At 44.9% G+C, this 21,296-nt stretch overlaps 1 protein-coding gene and 1 pseudogene across 6 annotated transcripts in view; both read left to right on the plus strand.

Moving 5' to 3' along the window:
* Positions 1-1,883, plus strand: part of LOC146205472 (uncharacterized) — a 39,419-nt pseudogene extending 37,536 nt beyond the window's left edge. Inside the window, exon 4 of the transcript XR_014708136.1 lies at positions 1,533-1,883. The product of XR_014708136.1 is annotated as an uncharacterized LOC146205472 (transcript). The remainder of the gene's footprint in view (positions 1-1,532) is intronic.
* Positions 1-21,296, plus strand: part of LOC146205473 (RNA-binding protein 12) — a 64,029-nt gene that overhangs the window by 23,785 nt on the left and 18,948 nt on the right. The window contains exons 2-4 of one of the 5 annotated variants that reach the window (XM_084590166.1): positions 1,533-1,632; positions 4,291-4,473; positions 9,185-9,317. The exons of 1 other annotated variant lie outside the window; for it this stretch is intronic. In XM_084590166.1, the coding sequence (XP_084446292.1) occupies positions 9,294-9,317 (24 nt within the window). In that variant the 5' untranslated portion in view covers positions 1,533-1,632; positions 4,291-4,473; positions 9,185-9,293. The remainder of the gene's footprint in view (positions 1-1,532; positions 1,633-4,290; positions 4,474-9,184; positions 9,318-21,296) is intronic. 3 more of the 5 variants (XM_084590164.1, XM_084590165.1, XM_084590167.1) reach the window with 3 other exon arrangements.

Below are 21,296 nucleotides of genomic sequence, written 5' to 3' on the forward strand. Positions count from 1 at the left end.
CCACATGCGGTAACTCGGTGGGTGAACTTTCCCTGGTTGACAGCAATGCCTTAAAGGTATACTGAACAAATATCCAAGAATATTGAGAAAGCATCACAATTGCATTCTTAAGACACGATTACACTAGTACAGACACATAATTCGGGTTAGTTTTGAGCGGATGGCTACATTTTTGATGTTTTCTGAGCAGTCACCGGCTCAGAGGCAGCGTGCTCCCGACTGTTAGCCGGCGGGTGTGACGTCACAACTTCCCTCAGCAACGTCATGGCCCCGCGATCCCGCCGCCCCCGCACCTGAAGTTGGTTGACCGTCTACAAGCAGTGTCGATTCCTCCGCGTCGCGCCATGAACAATGATGCGAAGTGTGGAACGCTTAACACGAGGGTGGTCGAGGGGGACGTTTTCGTATGGAGGGCGCGTATTGCGGACAATTGTTTGCGCGGGGAGGCAACAATAAATTGTGCGCAGGAACACCAGCAGCAAAAAGAAAAGCACGTCCGTCTCTGCGCTTTGTGAGTGCCACGGGGGAAAGGAAAAATGAACAGGTGCAACCTGCTGCAATGGGGTGTTGTGACGGGATATCCGCTTTTGTCAGAGCTTTCATAGGAGCCCGCTAGGTGTGGCGATTTGAGAAATATTCATTAAAATACTTACTTTCCACTAATTTCATAAAGTGGATTGTTTTGGTCACTTCCAATGCGATAGCTACCATCTGCGCTGGAAATCTCGGCGGCAATTTTTTTATTCAGTATACCTTTAAACATGACTCGTGACCAAAGAAAGCAACTCTGAGGTTATCCCAGAGCTGTATCCTGATGCCAATGGTCATGGCGAAATACTAGTGTCATTGCTCTGTCAAAGCTGTGTCCATTCGCTAAAAGCATTGAGGGGTGCTGAAGCTGCAGAGTGCAGACCTGCATCTGGGTTATTACTGGTTGTAAGGAAAGAAAAGACCCACTAGCAGCCTTGCACTGGATGGACACCTGGACTGTGCCCTGAAGTAAGTGATGATTGAGGCTAGTTGTACATTACACTGCATGAGTCAGTGCTTGAGCTGTTTTGTAGCCTTTCTTCTGTCAAAATTCGTCAGCATTGTCAGGCGAAAAAGGATGCAGAACAATGCTGTGGATTAGGCATGCACCTCTCGCTGTTCATCTCTCTTTCTTTTCATGTCCTGTAGTCTAGCTGGATATTGCACTAGATCAGTTTAGGTAGGGATGCTGCATTTTTCGATGAGGTGGAAAGCAAAAAGAACCATGCACTTAGGGATGTAAGCCCGCATTAAAGAAGTTTAGATTGACGAAATTTGTCCAGAGCCCTATGCGACACTGCCTCATTTTCTATCTTCTTCATTCCCTCTTTGCTTATATCCTCGCATGGCCGAGGTGCCCACTGAACACTTGATATTGACAGCTCTGATTACTATGTGTAGACTGGGAACCTTCCCCTTAATCTTCATGCATTGTCTCACACCGTTTGTAATCTCAGCGTGCGCAAATGGACATAACTCACTTTAGCGACCTACTCTCCCAGTCACTCGTATTCCACGCCACATCGCCGAAGAGGTCAAAGCTTGAGGTGGACAGTGATCCTGACTCCGGTCCTGAGGACAGGAATCCTCCATAAAAGAAGGGTAAGGTTGCCGATAGCAAAAGCACTGCATCTTCTATCAGGTGCCGATGAAGAGGGCAAGTTTATGATTGAGAGAAAGCATTATGTGTCTGTGCGAGAGTTGAAAGGAAGAGTTATGGTTAGCATACAGGAATACTACGAGGACAGCAACTGTGACCTCAAGCCTGGAAAGCAAGGCATTTGTCTGCAGCAAAAAATCAAATTGATGACATTGATGCTGCCATACAGAAGCATTAACAGTATGATAGTTGGCTGCAAGTTCTACGTTTAGCACAGCGATTTCCAAAGTTTCACGACACGCAAGCCTCGTGTTTCTTTGATGCATATCATGAAGCATTTGAAAAATGTCCATCTCGTGCATTTGTCAGGCTGGCAAATGCTTTTTGGAAACTGTGTAATGTTTATTTCGTTCAATTTTCTTCATGAGGAGTTTTTTCTCTTGGCATTAATAAAATATGCATTGCATTAAAAAAAAAAGAGGGGGCCCACATGGTACGACTGAAAGTTCTCTGGCAACAGCTTCTGAGGAGTTGTTTTGCTCATTCATCACTCACATTGCCTTCAGTACTGTGTAGACCACACATTTCAGCCCCACATGGTGCTCACAAGTGCATTGCGGTAGACACTACTGTAATGTCCAAACTTGGCTTCCAAGGCTTTGATGGTTGCTTGAAGGTGATCTGTTCTTAACTTGACTAGTAAAGTTCTGTAGGGAACTATTTCTTTTCTGGTGTGGTCAAATGTGGCATAAAATTTCTTGGAGGTATTTGATTGTCTAACGTGACATGTCACATTGGGCCTGCTTAGGCACTATATTCCTTTGTGTTTTTCATCTCTTGTCTTGCTGAAGCATTGGTTGATCATCCGCAGCATTGAAAATATATTAGTCTGAGTTGGTGGCTGTTAACACTTGAGTGGTGTCAAAATTTTTTTTTTTTTTTTAACAAGAACTTGGTTGGTACAGGAGTGTATAGTAGCAAATTGTAGAGGAAGAAATTCTCTTCACAATGGTATTAGTCACAGTTAACATCTTTATTGCATAGGTGATGAAAAAAAAAATTATCGGAAAAAAATTGCAGTTAAAAGAAAAAAAAAATCATAAAAACAGCAAAATTTCTTCACACAAGGAAAACAAAAATTAATATACGTCTTTAGAACAGGGACCGAGGTAACAATGCTGCAAGTTCTAGCTTTCTAAGTACAGTATTACTCAAGTTAGGAAAGAAAACATTACACCATATGACTATCGTGCAACCGCGCAAAACATTTCCTTGCTGTCGTGAAACAGGTTTGCTGCACATGTCTCATAGAAAACATTCGTTTTTCGTTCCATCTTTCTTTCTTCATAGCACAGTTTGCTGTTCTTGTGCTTCTCCATTTTTTGGGGGCTTGCTCTGCAGCTCCTGAGATTGATCATGAGGCGGAAACAGAGGGCGAATATCGGGGTCTCCAGGTTGTGGCTCACCAAATCCAAGCAGTTTCTCGGCCAAATTTTTATTTTTTTTTAATCTCTTCTGGAGTGACATCTCACCAAGATCCGTCCTTTTCGCCGTAGGAAGGTTTTTCCAAAATATGCATCCATGCATATTTGTTCGCGTTCACGCATATTTCCTTGATGATCTCGGTGGTGAAGAATAGCAGAAAGAAATCGATGGCTCTGGAGTAGCGCCGTGTGGTGCTGTGGCGCGCATTGCCAAAGTCGACCCCTGGCTGTCTCCTAGGAGAAAACAGGACTCTCTGCGCTGCCATCGGCAAGTAGTCCCACCCGAATGACGTTGACACCCTGCAGGTAACAGTTGTGACTTTAAGAACACTCTGATTTCTACCCATTAGCGCGCAGCAAAAGCGGAACTTTTCGAAAGAGAAAACGAAGCTTACCGGGGCATGGCCGTTGAGGTGAATTCGTCTTCCGAGTCATCACTGTTGCTGTTAGCATCCACAGATGAACACTCAGGTGCGTCAGTATCCGTGGAAACTGCCCGTTTTCGAGCAGCAGCAGCGCGAAACGTCGACGCCATTTTGCAAGCAAGGAGTGCCGGTTACGTCACTTGGAAATTGTAAAAATGGCCACGATGCGACAAAAAAAATTAAACCGAAAGCGAAATTGAAAAAAGGGTTGTTCTATTACTCACTGGATGCCCCCACTTGTCAAGGAGCGCTTCGAAAGCGGGAAAATTCGAATCGTGAAACCATTGATAACGGGCTATCGATGGGAATAGGCGCAGGCAGAAAAGTGTTAAGCAAACTCCCTCCTCTCCCTTGGTGTTATAAACTACCTCTCTGGTTGGCTGAGGCTGTTAGAATTACGTACCTAGCCTCTTCTTTTTTTTTTTTTTTTAATAATGTTTATTGCCTCAGGGCATAATGGAATATGTAAAAAAAATTTTTTTTCCTAAAGGGGTATTAAATGAAAGAAAAAAGGTTGGCTGTTTTAAATAAAGTTCGAGAGAGCAATAAGGCCCTTGCGTCCAAGCAATGTACGAAGATGAGTTGTTCGGCAAAAGGGCCCCTGCCATCGGGTGCCGAATTCTCGTCGGCTTCAGTGCTGGGCAAACCCACAACAAGTGGTGGATATCTGCCTCATGATTTTGTGACTTGCAGACAGGACATCCTGGACGTTGATATAATTATCGATATTGAGGCCATGTTCGTGTTACAGCAGGTGTGAGGGCAACCCTGACCCGGATCCTCTGTAGCGCAACCTCCTCTGCGTGGGCAAGACCGCTGGGGAGGGTTACCACACACGGTGGGACAAGAGCACGTGTGTGGCGCCGGAGGTGCTCCTTTCTTGTGAGAAGCAGAGTGGCATCATCCATAGTGAGGAAGCGTGTCATTGATGAAGGTAAGAGTCGCCTGGCGGGTTGCAGAATCTGTAGAGGTTTGCGAACTGAGTAGGTCACGTAGGACCCACTCAATTTGAATGGCTTGTGAGATGCAAGCCGCCGGACGATGTATCTTCTGGCAGATTTCTGGGCTGCAGCTGACTCGTCTGTGCAGGTGTATTGCTTGTAGGGCGTTGATGCAGATGACAATTTTGGCTGTAGGTAGTAAGGTCGTGATGGATAGAGAGTGAAGCGAGTCTTGGACGGCAACCCGCTCAGCACAGAAAGAAGGATAAAATGGAGAGTTGAGCGAGTTGGTACATTTTTAAAGAATTCCTGTTATTCCTTAAAAAGGAGGAGGTTCTGCAAATTGATATCTGGATGTGCTATTAAGCGCCAGCTTACAAGGACAATGAATTGCAGTTGTTTCACATCCGTCAATGTTGTCATCTACATATACAATTATTGAGCCCTAGGGCAGCTTGGCGTCTTTCTCTGCGATCCTTTCACAAAGGGATGATGCCGCATAAGATGTGGTTGGTCTATGAAGGTCAGTAGGTTTGTTTTCGCTCAGCTGAACAGAATTCCATAGAGGAAGAACTGGCGATGACGGCGGCAATATGGTGTGCGATGTAGCATAGGCCCGGAGTGCTTGCGGTGAGTGCAAAATGGTCGCCTTAATGCTACGAGCATCACGGCGTTGCTGTACCAGTTCATCTAATGTGTTGAGCTGAGCGTTCTCTTGTACTGCCACAACCGGTATGATGCGGGGGGGGGAGGCAAGTGATGGTTCTCATAGCCTCTCTATTTACTGCTTCTAGACGATTCCATATTGAGCTTTTGTCAAGTGCTGAAACTGTGCTTGACAAATGAGGCATAGCTGCAGAACCGCTGTCACCAAATGTCGTGCGACATGGGAGCGAGTGCCACCGGATTTAGGAGCAATACGGCTTATTAGGCCCATGGTCTGCATCGCCTGCTTTTTAGCCTGAGAAAGCCAGGCGGTTCCGATTTCCGACTGATGAATCGACAGTCCCAGAATTTTCAATATCTCACTTTCATGAAGGGGGATTTTAGATAGCTGGAGATGGATCGGCGTCGCCGCGAGTTTACGGCGACCCCAGTGGTTGTCTACCGGCGTGAACATAGTTTTGCTCGTGGAAAGCTCTAGACCGACAGATTTAACATAGTTGGCAGTAATATCCAAGGCTGACTGCAAGGTTGCCGCTTGAGTGAACAGGTCATGGTGTGTACTCTACACCGTAATATCATAGCATAGAGCAAAAAATTGACTTCAGGGACATTATGTAAGCGCCATGCAAGGGGAATGAAGGCAACAATAAACAGCGTTGGCGACAGTACCGAGCCCTGGGGTACACCGCGAACATCGGCAAATGATCAGATGGAATTTCTATTAAGCTGTATTGCAAATCTTCTGTTTTCAAGGAATGATTTTACGAAACTGCGTACCCTAAGCCTCTTCTTGTGATTGAGACTTCATATCCTCATTCAGTGGGACATAGGAGGGTGCTGTTGTGGTCTGTGATTAGGCTGACACTCGTTTGCTTTTGCTGCATGTCTTGTGTAAAGATGGCTTCTCACTTTTGTTTTGGAGCCTGTGATGCAGGTTGGGTTTTCCTTTCATCTATGCATTGGTGGCTCACTACTACTATGCTTCTTTTATGGAGATGCCCTCGTTGCTAGCACAGATATTTGGGAAATATTCGTTACTTGAAGGGACAGTGAAGACGAACTCCACCTAATTGTGTTTTGGGTGAAGGCCACTTCTATAGCCCCTTCTGGAAATGGTAATATTTGTCTCGTGTTTGCAAAAATGCAAAATTTGTTTGCAAAATGGTCGACGGTGGAGACATCCGTTTTCCATTTCATCACCTTTTCTAGCTTATAGACGAATACTGATCTGTGACGTAAGCTGTATGCGGTTTTGCTGCTGTCACCTGGCTGGGCTCACTAGGGGTGCTGTGTGCGCTTAGCACCCATAGGGATGCATGGAAACAAACGATTTCAGAGCAGTTTTCTTATTTCACAGTGTACCCGTGACGCTGCCCTTTGGTGGAGAGCAACCGCAAATGTCGTAGAACAGATCATCATCAGTGGCATGTACAGGAGTTGTCCGTTAGCTCAGATCCAAAGTCAATCAAACTCAAGTCTCATAACAAGCCAGACTGGAATCCAGTCCATAACCAAATGGGTCACAACCGAATGAGGTCAATGTGACAGTGGCTTAAGTGATATAGTTTAGTGATTGATGATCAGTGGTAGGGGGTTAGCGATTGGTGATATGTGATATGGAGGTTGGTGATAGAGGGGCTAGTGATAAGGGGACTAGCTATAATAGATTAATGATAAAAGATTAGTGGTAATGGAACTAGTGATAGGAGATTAGTGATAAGTGGGTTGGATTCCTGTAAAGGTAGTGGATTCGAGTCTCGTGATGATTGTGAGTTAGTCTCTTGAAGGCTGAGGGTGCGAGTCTCTAATTGTTGTGGGTTCGAATCATGTCACGTGGCTATGAGACGTGACGTGTGATGCGACTGTCTGTCACGTGGCTCTGAGAATGCCATTCTACAGGTGCAACGCTGCACCACCAATCCCTCACTTGCAGAGGCACTGCAACAAATGCGCGCCAAGGAACGTCACGTATCGGGACTGACAGTGTACCGTCCAATCCCACACTTGCAGGAGCACTGCAATGAATGCGTGCCAAGGAAAGGAAATTTCCACTGTGCGGCCTGAGCCCTGGTGTTGCTAGCACAAGCTATACAAGGGGCACGCGATGTACCGTGTGCAGAAGCAATGTTCAGGCTTTCGCATTTCTCCAGTGCTGATTCTTCAAATTCTCTTTGAATTAAAAAAAAGGGGGGGGGGGGGGGCTAGGAATCCGGAGCACGACCCATAGAAACAGATGAAAGCAAAAGTTATCGAAATAATTTTCTCGTTCTGCAGAGCTCAGAGGCGGCCGATCGTCAAAAGTTGGCGAGTGCTTCAAAGAAGCGCGTGACAAAGCATGCTATGTCCTTTCTAAGGCAACATGTTCTTAAAATGCGTGTTGTAAAGCCACATATACATTCAACAGGCTCGGTATCCACTTGTTGCTTCAATGAATCGGGCTAGCTTTTTTTCTAGACTGATATGCTGCTGTGCATGCTACATTCTCTTGGCAAATACTGCCATTCAAATCATACATATACCCACTCTTGAGAGAGCACAATACATGATAACTGAATCATGCACAGTAGCAGACGCCCAACGCAGTGTTTACACACACAGGTAGCGGCCAGAGTCGCTGGAGGCTTTGGAAGATGTAGTGTGTTAGTGGAAGAATCTCAGCACTGGAGCATATATCTGCATTTTCTGGATCAAATCTCGTTGATCCTTTCTAAACTTGTACCACTATCATTGCTCTGTGTTGACAAAGCAAAGAGGGGGAGACCAGATGCAAAGAGCACACTTGCAACTGTATATTCTAGAAAAAATGGTACGTGCACAGGTTTTCAGCACTTTTATTTTTGTGGGGGAAGGCCCAGCTGGGCATCTTTGACTAATTTTATTTTTTCTGGCTGGTTCGATAATCAGCAGAAATGCATTTGCACATTGATTGAATGAGAAAAGCTCAAATTTCTGCTCTCCTGAGGCTGGCAAAATAAATTTTTTGCACTGCTTTGTGAAGAATACTTATCCTAGCCAGAATTTGTGAGCAGATTTAGCAAGCAATTTGAATCCAAGGCAAGTGGCTCTCCTGGGCTAAATGTGTGTGTTGCTGGTATTTCCAGCATGTTCGGTATGCACGACGTTTGTGAGCTACCCAGATGCTAATTCCCTGGTCAAGGTACTGACCTCCATTCTATAAATGTGCAGGTTGTCACGGTTTGCATTCGATTGGTTGGAGGATGGTTGCTAAACTTAAGATGAAAGCCTTTGTGGGCTCGTGGGTTGCGCAGAGTGTCCGTCTGCAGAGGGTGTCACACTGTCCCTATTAAGGAATGATGTGATTTATGGGTGAAAGAATGGTTGTGTGAGGTAGAAGGTGAAAAAATATGTGTGCAAAATTTTGTTCATGTGGAGTAATAGGTAATTAAGCCAAAAAAGTCAGATTGTCATCTCAATAGCCATGGACGTTGATACAGTATGCAGGCATCAAAACAGCCAAGGAGGTCGAAATTGTAAAAATATGTCAACATTGTGTAAAAACCGTGCAAAAATGTTGCAAAGCTTGAATGCCAGGCCTTGTCATTGCATTACATTACTCTCTTTCAATCTTGTAAACAAGACTAAAAGAGGAAAAAAAGCAGGGAAAGAGAAAAAAAATAGTGAAAACAGTTAAAAAGAAAAACAACCAGAAAAGAAAAAAAAGGTAGAAAAAGCAAAAAGAAAGAAAAGAGCAAAAGGAGCAAAAAAAAAAAAAAGAAGCAAATAAGTGCAGAGTAGCAGGAAAGGCTCTTTTTCGCCTTTACCGCACTTAGGAATATTTCTTTCCCCTGTAATGTAAGGCTATCGCATCCTTCTGCATTGCTTATCTATAACATTGTGTTTGTTACACATGTTACAAATCACTAGGCCGTGTACTTTCCGGTCTTAACTGAAAAAATACCGATAAACATGTGCAAGTAAAAAAATATTACTGAATCTGTTAAAGATCGGTTTTTGGTATGTTCATGCTAGCCTAGGACACATTTCTTGACGAAAAACTTCCCATTTTCTTCTCTTCAGTATAGAGAAACGGGCTAGCAGGTGCTCAAAAAAGCAGTTCAAGGAGAGGGAGACGCTCAAGGCTCTGCTGGGCCGGCCGGCGAAACGCACCCGCTGCGTTGCTGTAGCAATGGACGACCATTCGCGGAAATCTGTAAGTCAGCTTCTCCCCGAGGCTTGTTTTCCAACTGAAAGGACTAGTTCCCAGACAACACTCCCAAATTTTTTGTGGAAGTAATAGTGAAAGACCTGCTAAGAGGGCTACCAGAGGGAATTCGGTCAATATGAATAGATTTACAGACACTTAGTGTGGGACGAGTGTAATGTGAAGGCTTGAGTCAGTTTCGCAGTTACCACCAGTAAATGGTCAGGACTGTTGCCCAGCCTCCTTTGTTTTGGAAACTGAATGGATGTGACTGGCCAGTATTAGCCTAAACGTCTTTGGACATTTTGAGGTTCTTTTGTGTGAAGCACAAACGTTGAGCAGCCATTACCAAAATTGTGTGCTGTCATTACAAAGGAGTGCACTGACATGGCTGTTGACAGTATGCTTGTATCTTAACACGATCAACTCTTAAGTGTCATTTACTCCGAGGTCAATAAAATTTATGCCCTTTTGCTTCAATAATGTTGTGTACTATGAGAATTTTTTTCACCAATAATCGCTATGTTTTACTGTTTGCACCGTGCAACTAACCGAAAAACATGATTTCAAAAAACATAATACACGTTGAAAAACATCCGTCGAAGTTTTGAAAAATAAACACGAAAGCACACGGCCTGCATTGTATAACAAACTCAGTGCACCATGTTATTACTGTGAAAAGTAACTCCTGTTCAACTTCTTGCTCGTGATGGAGATGGTCCAAAAAGAAAAGAGCCATTCATGCACTGATATTTCAGAATGTGCTGATTCACTGCATGTGGCCGAAGTTTTGCTGAAGCTGGGCATTCTTTACACTGAAAGTGCAGCTTGAGGATGTGTGTCTAATAATTTAGACTTGTGAACCACACTGCTTAGCTGAGGTATGAGAATGAATATTGTGCTGGAAACGCTGACGCTGAGTGAAGTCTGAGCGAATCGATGCGAAATCACCACGAAGCAAACTGTGACTTGAATCCCTGTGTCTTTGTGCTAGGGCTATCGCTATTATTAATCACGAGACATCACACTCTGCACCATCAGCTGCGCCCAGTCCACTGCAGGACAAAGACCCCTCTCAGGGATGTGTGGTCATTCCTGTTTTGTTGTAGCTATGGTTGTGTTGTTCCAGCATGTTTCTTGAGCCTTGGCATCAACTTCTACCTTTTTTAGAGAAGTTTTTCATTTCTCCACTGTAAACGACTTACTCATGTCCAATTATTTTTAATTTTAGTTGAGATTAACTTGCTTTGATCTGAACTAATGCCCCTGTCACACGAGGAAATTTAATGTCATTCGAATCGAATGACATTAGCTTCTAATGTCATTATTCGCCTGATACACGAGAAATTTTAATAACATTAGGTTTGAATGATACTTGTCATCGAATGAGTTTGGGGAACTCATTCGCATTTGATCGTGAACCAAATTTGTACTCACGACGTCAGGTACGCAGCAGAAACAAGCAATGTGACAAAATATTCTGCGCACAGGGAAAGTTAAAAATGATATTTCTTTAGTTTTGTTTTAAAAGTTGTCCATTTAGGTATAAAATTATTCACATTGCAGTCTCTCATAGAATGGCATTATTCTCGGTAACAGCAGCGGCTCAATCATGCCAGTGACTCACAATCATTTTGGATTCTTTGTTCGTTGGTGGCCGCTCTCTGTGTGTTTCTCGGAACTACTTAAAGTTGCAACTGAGCACCTAGCCGTTCGGACGTCAATTGCATGCTCTATGTGTCTCCATGCGTCTCGGCACTGTGTATCTGCGCTCCGCTGTGTCAGCCATATTGTTTGTTTACATCTATCGGATTTGTGGGTGACTCTATACTTGACTTGAAATTTGATGGCTAAAGTGCTTTAGTGCAGCCAGAAATAATGTTATTCGTTTGAATTATCGCATTACATTCCTCGGTGTTCCCTGACTCCAACACAAAAAGCCACTTTTAGAAATTTCAAGTAGAACTATTCTAAAAAAGGAAAAACAGCAAACCGAAACCGAAACTGCTTTCATGGCCAGAAATGACGTTCTATTTGACGAAACGATGACGTCACATACAGTATTGGAAAAACATTTGCAAACGCAATGGATGGTGGAAATAAAGTATGGAAATTATCACGGAGTACATAAAATGACTGAGGGCCAGTAATGCAGGTGTACTGTTTGTGACGTCACAAACGCAGTGTTGCCCGCAGAAATTCTCATCTGAAGTCGTGAAAACATTTTAAAATCGTGTTGCGTGGAAAGGAATTATTGCACGGCGCTCAAATTTGGTAGTATGTGTCTGGACGGAGAGGACAACCTGCAGTAAAATTTTTACCAGAATATTCGAATGTCTAAAAATCTCCGGAGTTGCCCTTTAAATCTGCTCATGTGACGGTATAAGCTTTGTTACAGCTGCTATCTTCCCTTCCATTGCTCTCTGCAGCGTTTAGGCTCTGCGAGCTTTTTTGTAAGCTTCCTCGTTTTGGTTTCGTGAGTACTGGCCAGATACATTGATTTTATATTTCCCTTTCCTAGCATACGGGTTAGCTGCAGTTCATAATTTGAGAGTGAAGCTACTCATTATCTGAATCTGCTGTGCTTATTTAGCATAGATAATGTACTCCTTTCACACCTCATTAACTATTTTATTGCCTTTGCTCCTTGCGATAAGGTTCATGTTAGGCTTTAAGCAAGGAACTCTGTGTGTTTTTGTCATCAATCATTGGCTTCAGTTTATTCCTGGAGTTACTTCACAGGTCACTGTTGCTAGATTGGAGTTTGATGAGTGGGTGCTTCTTGCAGTGATGCGTAATAATGCAGAAATTGTCTCTCCTTGCCTGAAACAGTGTTTAATCGGTATTGCCCCTAAATCGGTTTTGCCCCTCTCACATAGTCCAATGGTTGCGATGCAGTCCTTGTAAATACACATTACCTTGAAAATTTATGTATGGTTCCTCGACATCTCGATTACAAATTGCTTGCGTGACTGTTCCTGTTTCTTGGAACTAATCAGTTTGTAAAAGCTGTATAAAGGAATGCAGTGCAGTCTGCAATTTTAACTATTGGGATCAATCCACCTTTTGCGCGAGTTTTCTGTGCATGCGCGAAGTCGTAGCGACGACCGATGGAAACACATTGGACGGCGTCGGTGGCGTTTCTCGGCGCCGCCAGTGCGCGGGGGTTGGCGGCACTGGGCGGCACGGTGACCGTCACAGGCTTGGCAAAGCGATGCCAACCACATCTGCCGTGTACGGTTGCCACTCTCTAGGCTTGCCGGGATGCAAGACGGGGTTTTTCAGGTTTCCTTCGGCGAGCCGCGACCAACAACGTCGTGAAGCTTGAATTAGGGCCACCAAATACCCAGAATGCGAAGACACACAACACACGCGCATACTACCAACTGTAATATGGATCTGAACACACACTTCCTCTTCACCACTCCTGTTCTTCTACACCCAAGTACATCTTCTCATCATCCTCTTCTTTGTCAAGGAGATAGTAGCACTTTCTTCCCCGCAGAACATAAAAATCGTCCAAGCATGACAGTCACCAATTCTACACTCATATACATCTCCATACACCTCTTCTTTGCCCAGCAGCTAATGCCACAAGAAGATGTACTTGGGTGTAGAAGAAGAGTGGTGAAGAGGAACTGTGTGTTCAGATCCTTATTACAGTTGGTAGTGTGCGCGTGTGTTGTGTCTCTTCGCATGTGATTGTGTTTGTTGCGCCACATTTCTGGGTACAGTCAAACCTCGTTATAACGAACACGCATATAACGAATTATTGAATATAGCGAACTGTTCCGAAATATTTTTGTCAAACACATGTATTTTTAACTTCCCATAGCGAACGTGGTTCGGCATAAAATGGATATTACGAACTTCGCGACGCCAAGCACTACCTCACTTTAATAGCAGGAGGCAGGCTTCGTTGCACTACATGTGTGTTATGCGGCGCAGCAAACGTTCAGGATTACCTCGCAGGCGCTGACAGCGCCACAGATGCCACGACGGCATTGGGAGTTGACAGCCGAAGAAATTTATGGCCTCTGAGATTACCCCCGCGCGCCTGTTTGTGCACATGGAAGTGATCTCGGAGGCCATAAGAAATCGTTTGCATCTCACAATCGCCAACAGCCCTGCTTCAGCAGCGGCGGCTGCGGCATGATCGAATGTTGTTTTTTGCCTTTTTGGATGGAGGAAGGAAACAACTTGCTCTTTTGGCTTTTGCACCATTCGCGTTTTTTGGTTTGAGATTGTTTTAGTGTTAGCAGCGGCGTGGCCATCGTAGCGTTCGGCGGAGGCTGCGTCGGTCGTCGTGTCGAGTGTGGTGCGCGGGTGTGCGTAGTGCTGTGATGGCGGTGAACGTGAAAAAAAGAGCAGAACTGATGTTAAAGACCAAGCTCAAGATAAAGGCAGTTTACAAGAGGAGACTAATTGACACTCTTCTCGTGAAGCTTCTTATGAAGCAGGACTTGAAGATCGACTTGCTGGGAGCATTAAAGCGGCATGGGACAGCGTGAAAGGCGAAACGATTGCCAACTGCTTTCGGCACGCAGCTTTTGTTCCAGCAGAGGCCCGCGCATCAAGTGACGATGGGGACGAAGCAGAAGCAGAGCTCCGCGAGCTTCAGACATGAGGTGACATGCCCGCAACAATGACTGTAGAGGACTTTGTAGGTGGCGACAACATCGCGACGACCATGGCTGTACTGACGGATGCCGAAATCACTGTGGACGTTTCTGAACATCCCGCAGACGAAGCTCAGGCTGACCGTGCGAACGATGAGAACTTCACAAGAAGCGCTTGCTGCATTGGATTTACTGCGCCGCCACTACAGTGCTATTGAGAGCAGTGGGTTTGCCCTTGGTGAGCGTTTGCAAACTGTGGAACAGGGAGTGATACGGAACACGATCAACACAAAAAAAGCAGGCCGCGATAACGCAGTTCTTTGCGCGTAAATAAACAGACGTGACCCAAGAAGGCACCCTCCGAGTTGCTGTGCCTTCTCTGATTGAATTTTGCTGCTCTTGCATGGATCTTCTACGAAATTTTATATTACGAATTATGGATAGAGCTAACTATTTTCCGACTTTTTTAACTGTTCGTTATAACGAGGTTTTATTGTATTATGCAGCACAACTTGCCCCTCAAGCTGTTACGTTTAGGGCCACCTAGCGTCAAGATGTGAATGGCTGACCTTAGCAACCGACTGCATACTCTCGACTGTGCGAAAAACACTTCGTTACAGTTATGTATGCATCTAAAGTAAATGTGCATGATGAAAAGTATCTACTGGAGTTTCCACCAAGCCTGTAACCCACCAGTGATAGCCGCAAAGAGCATTTGTTCGGCGCCTGTTTGCTTTATGTGCGATGAAGCCTGATGGCGATGTATTTTGTTGTTTGTTTTCTTTATGTGTGTAGGGGCCGGGTAGCGCGGATATCACAGGTAGCTGTGTGCGCTAGACCGTAATATTTAGCATGTTTTATCGCGACTGCCGCCTGACTAAACAGAAAAAAAAATATTCGGTGTTTGTTGCGATGCACCGCCGTTCACGAGCCGAGTGGTGGAGCTGGTCATGAGGCTCGCGAACGGCAGTGCATTACAACAAACGGTGTATTTTTTTTCTTGTTAGTCAGGTGGCAGTCACGATAAAACATGCTAAATATTACGGCCTAGCGCACACAGCCGCCTGTGATATCTAAGCTACCTAGCCCTTTCGCACATAAAGGAACGAAACAAAATACATCGCCATCAGGCCCCGGCGCAACTAAAGCAAACACACACTGAAGGAATCCTTATTGCAGCTATAGCTATCACTGGTGCGTTACAGGCTGGATGCAAACTCCGGTAGGTACTTTTCATCATGCATATTTCCTTTAGATGTATACATACCTGTAGTATCTGTGTTTTTGCTGCTCGGAGCATATGACGCACTTGACACTCTTGCATGACTCACAGTATTTTTTTTTTTTACCTTACAGGCTCGCCTTCGTGCTCGCCAAAGCATTCGGATTTTGTTCCTACGGTGTATGCGATCAGATGCACTTCGTTAGGGAGCTTGATAATTGTCGTCTTCGTCCAACCGTTTGCAATGGCAAGGAAATCGCCCGGCACGAATGAGTCTCCTGGAGGGTTTATGCTCGTTCACTTGCTAAGTAGATCACTCTGGACGTAGAACAGCGTTGGTTCCTGACCGAGATGCGCATCCGATATGTAGGAGATGCTCATGTGTCACCATGTCGATTCCACATAAATCGCGGCGGAGGTAGAAAGGTTGTGGATCCTTGCACAACAGAATGACCATTCTTTGTGCACCGAGAACCTTTTCACCACTGCGACCACATCCGTTATGAGGGCAGAAACCGGCTACTGCGCTAAATCATCCGTTGCCAGAAAAATGCCGCGCGTTTTTTGCAGATGTGCATTCCGGCCGGGACAATGCCGTTTTCAGAGAGTGTGTATAAGTGCCTCTCTGCCAAGCTTCATAGATGAAATCCTATAGCTGCACGCATTTAGATGACGCGATGAGGAAGCAACGCCCATTGCACCATGTCGGCGCCGCGGTGACTGCATTGTGCTCGGTAACTCAAGACACCCCGCGCATATACGCCACTTGTAAGTCATAGGAGACGATTCCACCTAGCTCTGCAGCAACAAACCCCCAGCTGCTTTGCTCTTTGAGATCCCGCTCTCTCTCTCTGCCTCCGCGCTCTCCTGTCTGCCGAAAACCTGCACGCTGAGAGCATCTCATTCTGTCATGTCGAACACGGCCTGCGGCGCTACACGCTCTTACAATACGAAGACAGTATATGCGTGCGGTATGAGTGGATTATGAAAACGCTGTAACATTCCCCCATACTGTGTGAACATGATATACTGCAATCACTGTCACTACTTTCTGCCCCGAGGCCAAAAAAAGGGGGGAGCTTTCGCTTTCTACCTGTATTGGCGTGGCCATTTCATATGGTGCGCTTTCGCGTCGTCTGCTACACTGCCGTCCAATGTGTTCCTTGCCCTCTCCCGCATGATGGCCACCACATCCTCCTGCAAAAGGTGGATTGTCAAGTACCTCCCCTGCCTGTTCCGGGGTTTGCTGAAATCCATGGTTCCCGCGATTCTCTTAGCAGTTGCCGTGGTAAATAATGTATACACGGCAGCCGGTAGGCTATTGGGATCCACTTTGTCCATTCCCTGATAACAATATGCTCAGTGGTCTGTTAGCATTCTTACAAATATCTGGCACTGTTGAGGCTATAATTCTGTGTGCTGGGACGTGCAAGGCATTCAAAAGCCCTTATGGCTACTCTATTTGCAATTTTCAGACATTTAGGTCCTTACATATTCCTTTTGCTCTTGGTTGTTTGTGAGGCATTTTTTGTTACTGCTTTAGTTACAAGTCAAGTTGTTCTACTTTGGATGTTAATATTTCAAGGTATAACTCATGAGCTGGCTTTACTGCTCAGCGGTTCAGTTCTTTCAGTAGAGAGCTCTCCTGTTGCCCAAAAATCTTATCCTTGTTGCAGTGACAATGTCATACTTTTAATATGCTATCAGTGGAAGCCTCATTGGGCAAAAAAAGTGTCATCAGTCATAATTCATTAATTGGCTGAAGAGAAGTGATTTCACTAAAATGGGAAGTGGCTGTACTCTTTGATATAGCTTCGTTGTGCCCATGTGCCCCATCGTAATGACTCAGTGGTTAGTGCTCAGCTGCTGAGGACATGATTTCAATCCTAGTACCTGCAACTATGTTTCGTTGAAGGCAAAATACAAGTTGCCCATGTACTGTGCAGTTTTATTCACATTAAAGAACCCCAAGCGGTCTAAAATACCAGAACCCTCTGCTGCAACGCCCCTTGGAACAGATGTTGCTTCGAGACGTTAAACCCTGTACACCATAATAATATCAATGCATTCGTGTTGCCACCTCTAGACACCTTAGGGAAAACATCTAACCGCCAGCTTGGTGACCCAGAGAGGTGTCTGCAGACAGGGGTGTAGGGGTCCACAAAAACAGCCATGAAAAAATGATGCAGGACTCAATGTAAAGACATTAGCAACTTATGCCATCACACTTACAACTTGTAATGTAATTAGGTGGCCCTGTAAATTTTCTTCTGCTTTGTGCGTCTTGCTACTTATGCTGTCAATGTCATTGTAGAAAAAATAAATGACGTCAATATTTTCACAACATCTAGATGCAGTAAGTAGCCTTTCTCGCACAGTTGCAGTGACAATGTCATATTGATGTCATTGTTCGATCACATTCTACGTAGCCCATGTGGATGAGGGTGGTACCGCTGAACACTCTTTTGAGGTTAGGCTACTCGCTGTACATTCGAAAGTAGAGTGGACAGCTGCTGCCATAGCTGTGCTGGTAGAGCATTGTGCATGTCTTACATAGATCAAAAGGTTCAGATCCCACTGGCAGCATGTGGTTTACCTCTTATGGTTTAATGGTCCTGAGGAAACCAGTGAAGCACAGGCAGTGAAACCCTCCACAACGTGCGCAACAGTATCTGCCACTGCTACAATGATGAAGCTGCGTCTCTCATGAAGGGGGACCTTCTAGGGTGAACAGGGAAGCCATGAAATGAATCATAGCAAAAATAGCTTCCTCCGACCGTCTCTGACAAATCGATGACTGCGTGCTAGTGGCTGCCGTGGCAGTGGTTTACAATGCGGTGGTTGAAGAAACCACTGTGCTTGTAGATGAAGACGCAGGATGCGGAAACACAACTGTGCTAAACACTAATGTCCTTGTTCTGTGCCTTCTGCATAACACCATGGCTCTACATGACTGACAGAAAGCAACTGTACTTGCAAAATATACCGTACACAGTATAGCTACATGACACGCATGTGCCACCTGTACAAATCCTGCAAGGCGCATACCCGTTTTCCTTCCTTTGAACAAAACCCAGCTTCAAACAGACCCTTCTCTCTACAACCATGCAGCAGTGTCTCGGAGTGTGCCTTCTTTCTCGCCACATCTGGCCTGTGGCAGCTGGAGAACGAGAAGACACCTGTCTTGCAGGTCTTAGAGGGGCGGCAGTCAGTTGGACCGAAGGCTTTGGAATCCGTTGGCTGAACCCGTAACCCGAACCACTTTGGCCGTAGTGCCGTAGCTGCGGGCGCTTATAGCTCATGTGGTGGGTGCTGCATCATTGCTGCGGGAAAGAGTGGGATAGAGACTGCAAAGCATCTGTGCTTGTTTCCTGCCTAGATGTGGGCAACCATGGGGCGGTAAGGCTGCATGCAGCCTTTTGACTGTCCTTTTGACGGCAAATACCGCATGCGCTAAGCAACGAAGCTTAGCGCATGACCAAGATATTAATTTTGTTGATTAACATCACCGAATGAAAAAAACACATGCACACTCCATGATGCGCTCTTGCTGCTCAGCATCATGGCATCTCCGCTTGGCATGACATTCTTCTCTTTGTTCGGGTGTCTCTTGGCAGGCAAGTCTGCACGCGGCCGTGAGCTCTGACATCATAAGCAGCGCACCTGTTGCTCCTCTCTCGTTTTCGCGCTTGTGCACTAGTGGCCTCTCCCAAACACTGCGAAATGCTTGCTGGGTAGTGTAGTGTAGCTCTCGCTACAACGCCATGAAAGTCAGCCTTGTTGAATCTCTGGTGCATTTGAGATGCCTACGTGAACATGTTACTGGCAGAGAGACAGTGAAGTGAATTTGCTGGTGATCACTTAAACCAGGTGAAATGATGATAGGGAAACACATCTGGCGACGATGTGAAGATAAGATCAAGAAAGGATGACATAGTGGGAGTGACAAGTGTTGGTAGTTCAAGTTGCAACAGTCCGAAATTAGAACATACATGAAGGAAATTTTCAGAAAGCAAACATGGTGGAACCACCACTGGTCTGTCTTGATTCCAGTGAATCGTTGGAAAGTGTAAGTCCCCTAACAGAAAGATGGCCGTCCCTGAAAAGCAAACAGAGATTCGATTGAGGCAGTCATGCAAATCTTCACAGAAACTGGCATGCTGCAGTGCAGTCCACTTATAACGATATTGAAAAAACCGGAAAATCCATTTGTTATAACAGATTATCGTTATATCTGGACCGGCAAAAAAAAAGGAGAAAAACAGAGCACACACTCACGTATTTTCCTGTGAGTATAGGCTTGTCTACTTACCAGCGATGAGTAAGTCGGGTTGAACAATGCTAATCAACCTAAAGAGCACTAAACACTTTATTACAGGATACATCAATAGCCATAAAATAACTTAAACATACTTTAAAAGTCTGAAATTCACGTTTGCTTGAGCAGCAACTGAAGCTTGACAATCGCTGTGAGCATCGCTTCCAGTAGCGCGTACGCCGGCGGTAGTCCTTGTTGCGTGCACGAAATCGATTAGCGACTGGATGAAATGCAGGGCATTCCTAGCCTTGATCATTAAAAGCGTACAGCGCGAATGCCTGCATTTTTTCATGAGGCTTCCAACTTTGAAACCATGCCAGAAATCCCGATGAATCTGCTGCTTCATTTCGAGAGCTTTCGCGCCTTCTACGTGGGCGGCGCCATCTTCCACGGACGCACAGTCGGCGATGGCGATACGGCCGCACCCTTTGCGCGGTAAGACAGCGATTGCGATGATGATAGTGCTCATTTCTCGCGGATTTTTTCACGACAGTTCGTTTTCACCGCATATGTAGAGTTTTCATGTCATTCTCTCCTTAGTATTTTATTTTTATAAAACATTGTCAAATTTTCGTAATAAACATCTACCGGGCGGCGATAAAACTATCGTATCCGATTTATCGCCGATAATCGTTTGTTATATCTGGTTTATTTTTACATTGGACCAATGGGAAAACTGTAAATCCCAATAATTTGATCGTTGTAAGCAATATATCATCATATCTGGCATCGTTATAAGTGGACTGCACTGTAGACTGCGGTCGATAGCAAACAGCAAAAATAATTTGCCTAAAACATAGCGTTATACAACAGCACACGATTTCTAAACTTGTGGTTACAGTAACACAAAAGCTCTTTATGTGTTCATGATCTGTCACATCGGTATATATTGTAATTCTTTTCACAAGGAAACAGTTCTCTAATACCTTATCAGACAACCATGTCTCAGTGAGAGCAGTAATATCGGCGCTACAGTCATTTATGAGAACACACAAGTAGTCTATTTTGGGGAATGTACTGCGTATATTAGTGAACTAAACATTCGGGCCAGTGTTCACAGTACTAGTACAGCCACCCTTGGCAAGTCTCTACTTTCCCACATCAGTCATAATACAGCAAGAACGGAGAGTGCGCGGAGGTTCACTGTCGGCACTGTATTTGAGGTTATACATCACTTTCTACACTATAGCTATTGCATTTACCATTGGCAATTAATTTATTGTGCCGTAAATTAACTGGTAGATTATACTGTTTTGTGTATTCAATTAACCACTTCCTCGCCGTATGTATGGATGCAGAAAAATCATCCTTTATACAAGGGCAGTCATCCTTGAGCAGTGATCGCTTGGAGTAAACTGGCGCTTTTGCTTTATAGGTGTCAAATTTTACGACGGGCCTGCTGTTGTTTTCTGAGAACCTACCGATTCTATGCACACATGCAATGCAGTCATTAAAGAGAGCTTGAGTTTTTCAGTGATAAGGTCAGCTACGTTTTCTTCAGACTGTTCGAGTCTCAGAAGTGCTGCGAGGGAATCTATAAAAGAGTAGGTTGTCACGCCTTTAACGGTCTTCGCTGTCATCTAAACGAGCATGCAGCGCACGTTTCCATTACCACACGTTCCAGTGTTTTATGTCTACAAAGATCTCTCTTCCAGTTATCAAAACCAGACGTTGCATTTTCAGCAGCTTTCAGACTCGTAGTCAGCAGTGTCACATGTTGCAGTCTTTTGGTCTCATTTCAACACTGATAAGTTATTAGACATAGCAACCTGCGCTGTTTCCATGCAAATTGACCTTTCACGTATTTCCTGCCGCGTGTTGCAAATAGA

The sequence above is a fragment of the Amblyomma maculatum genome, chromosome 1 (genome assembly GCF_055883805.1).
Source record: "Amblyomma maculatum isolate TAMU_Amacu chromosome 1, ASM5588380v1, whole genome shotgun sequence".
Lineage (NCBI taxonomy): Eukaryota > Metazoa > Arthropoda > Arachnida > Ixodida > Ixodidae > Amblyomma > Amblyomma maculatum.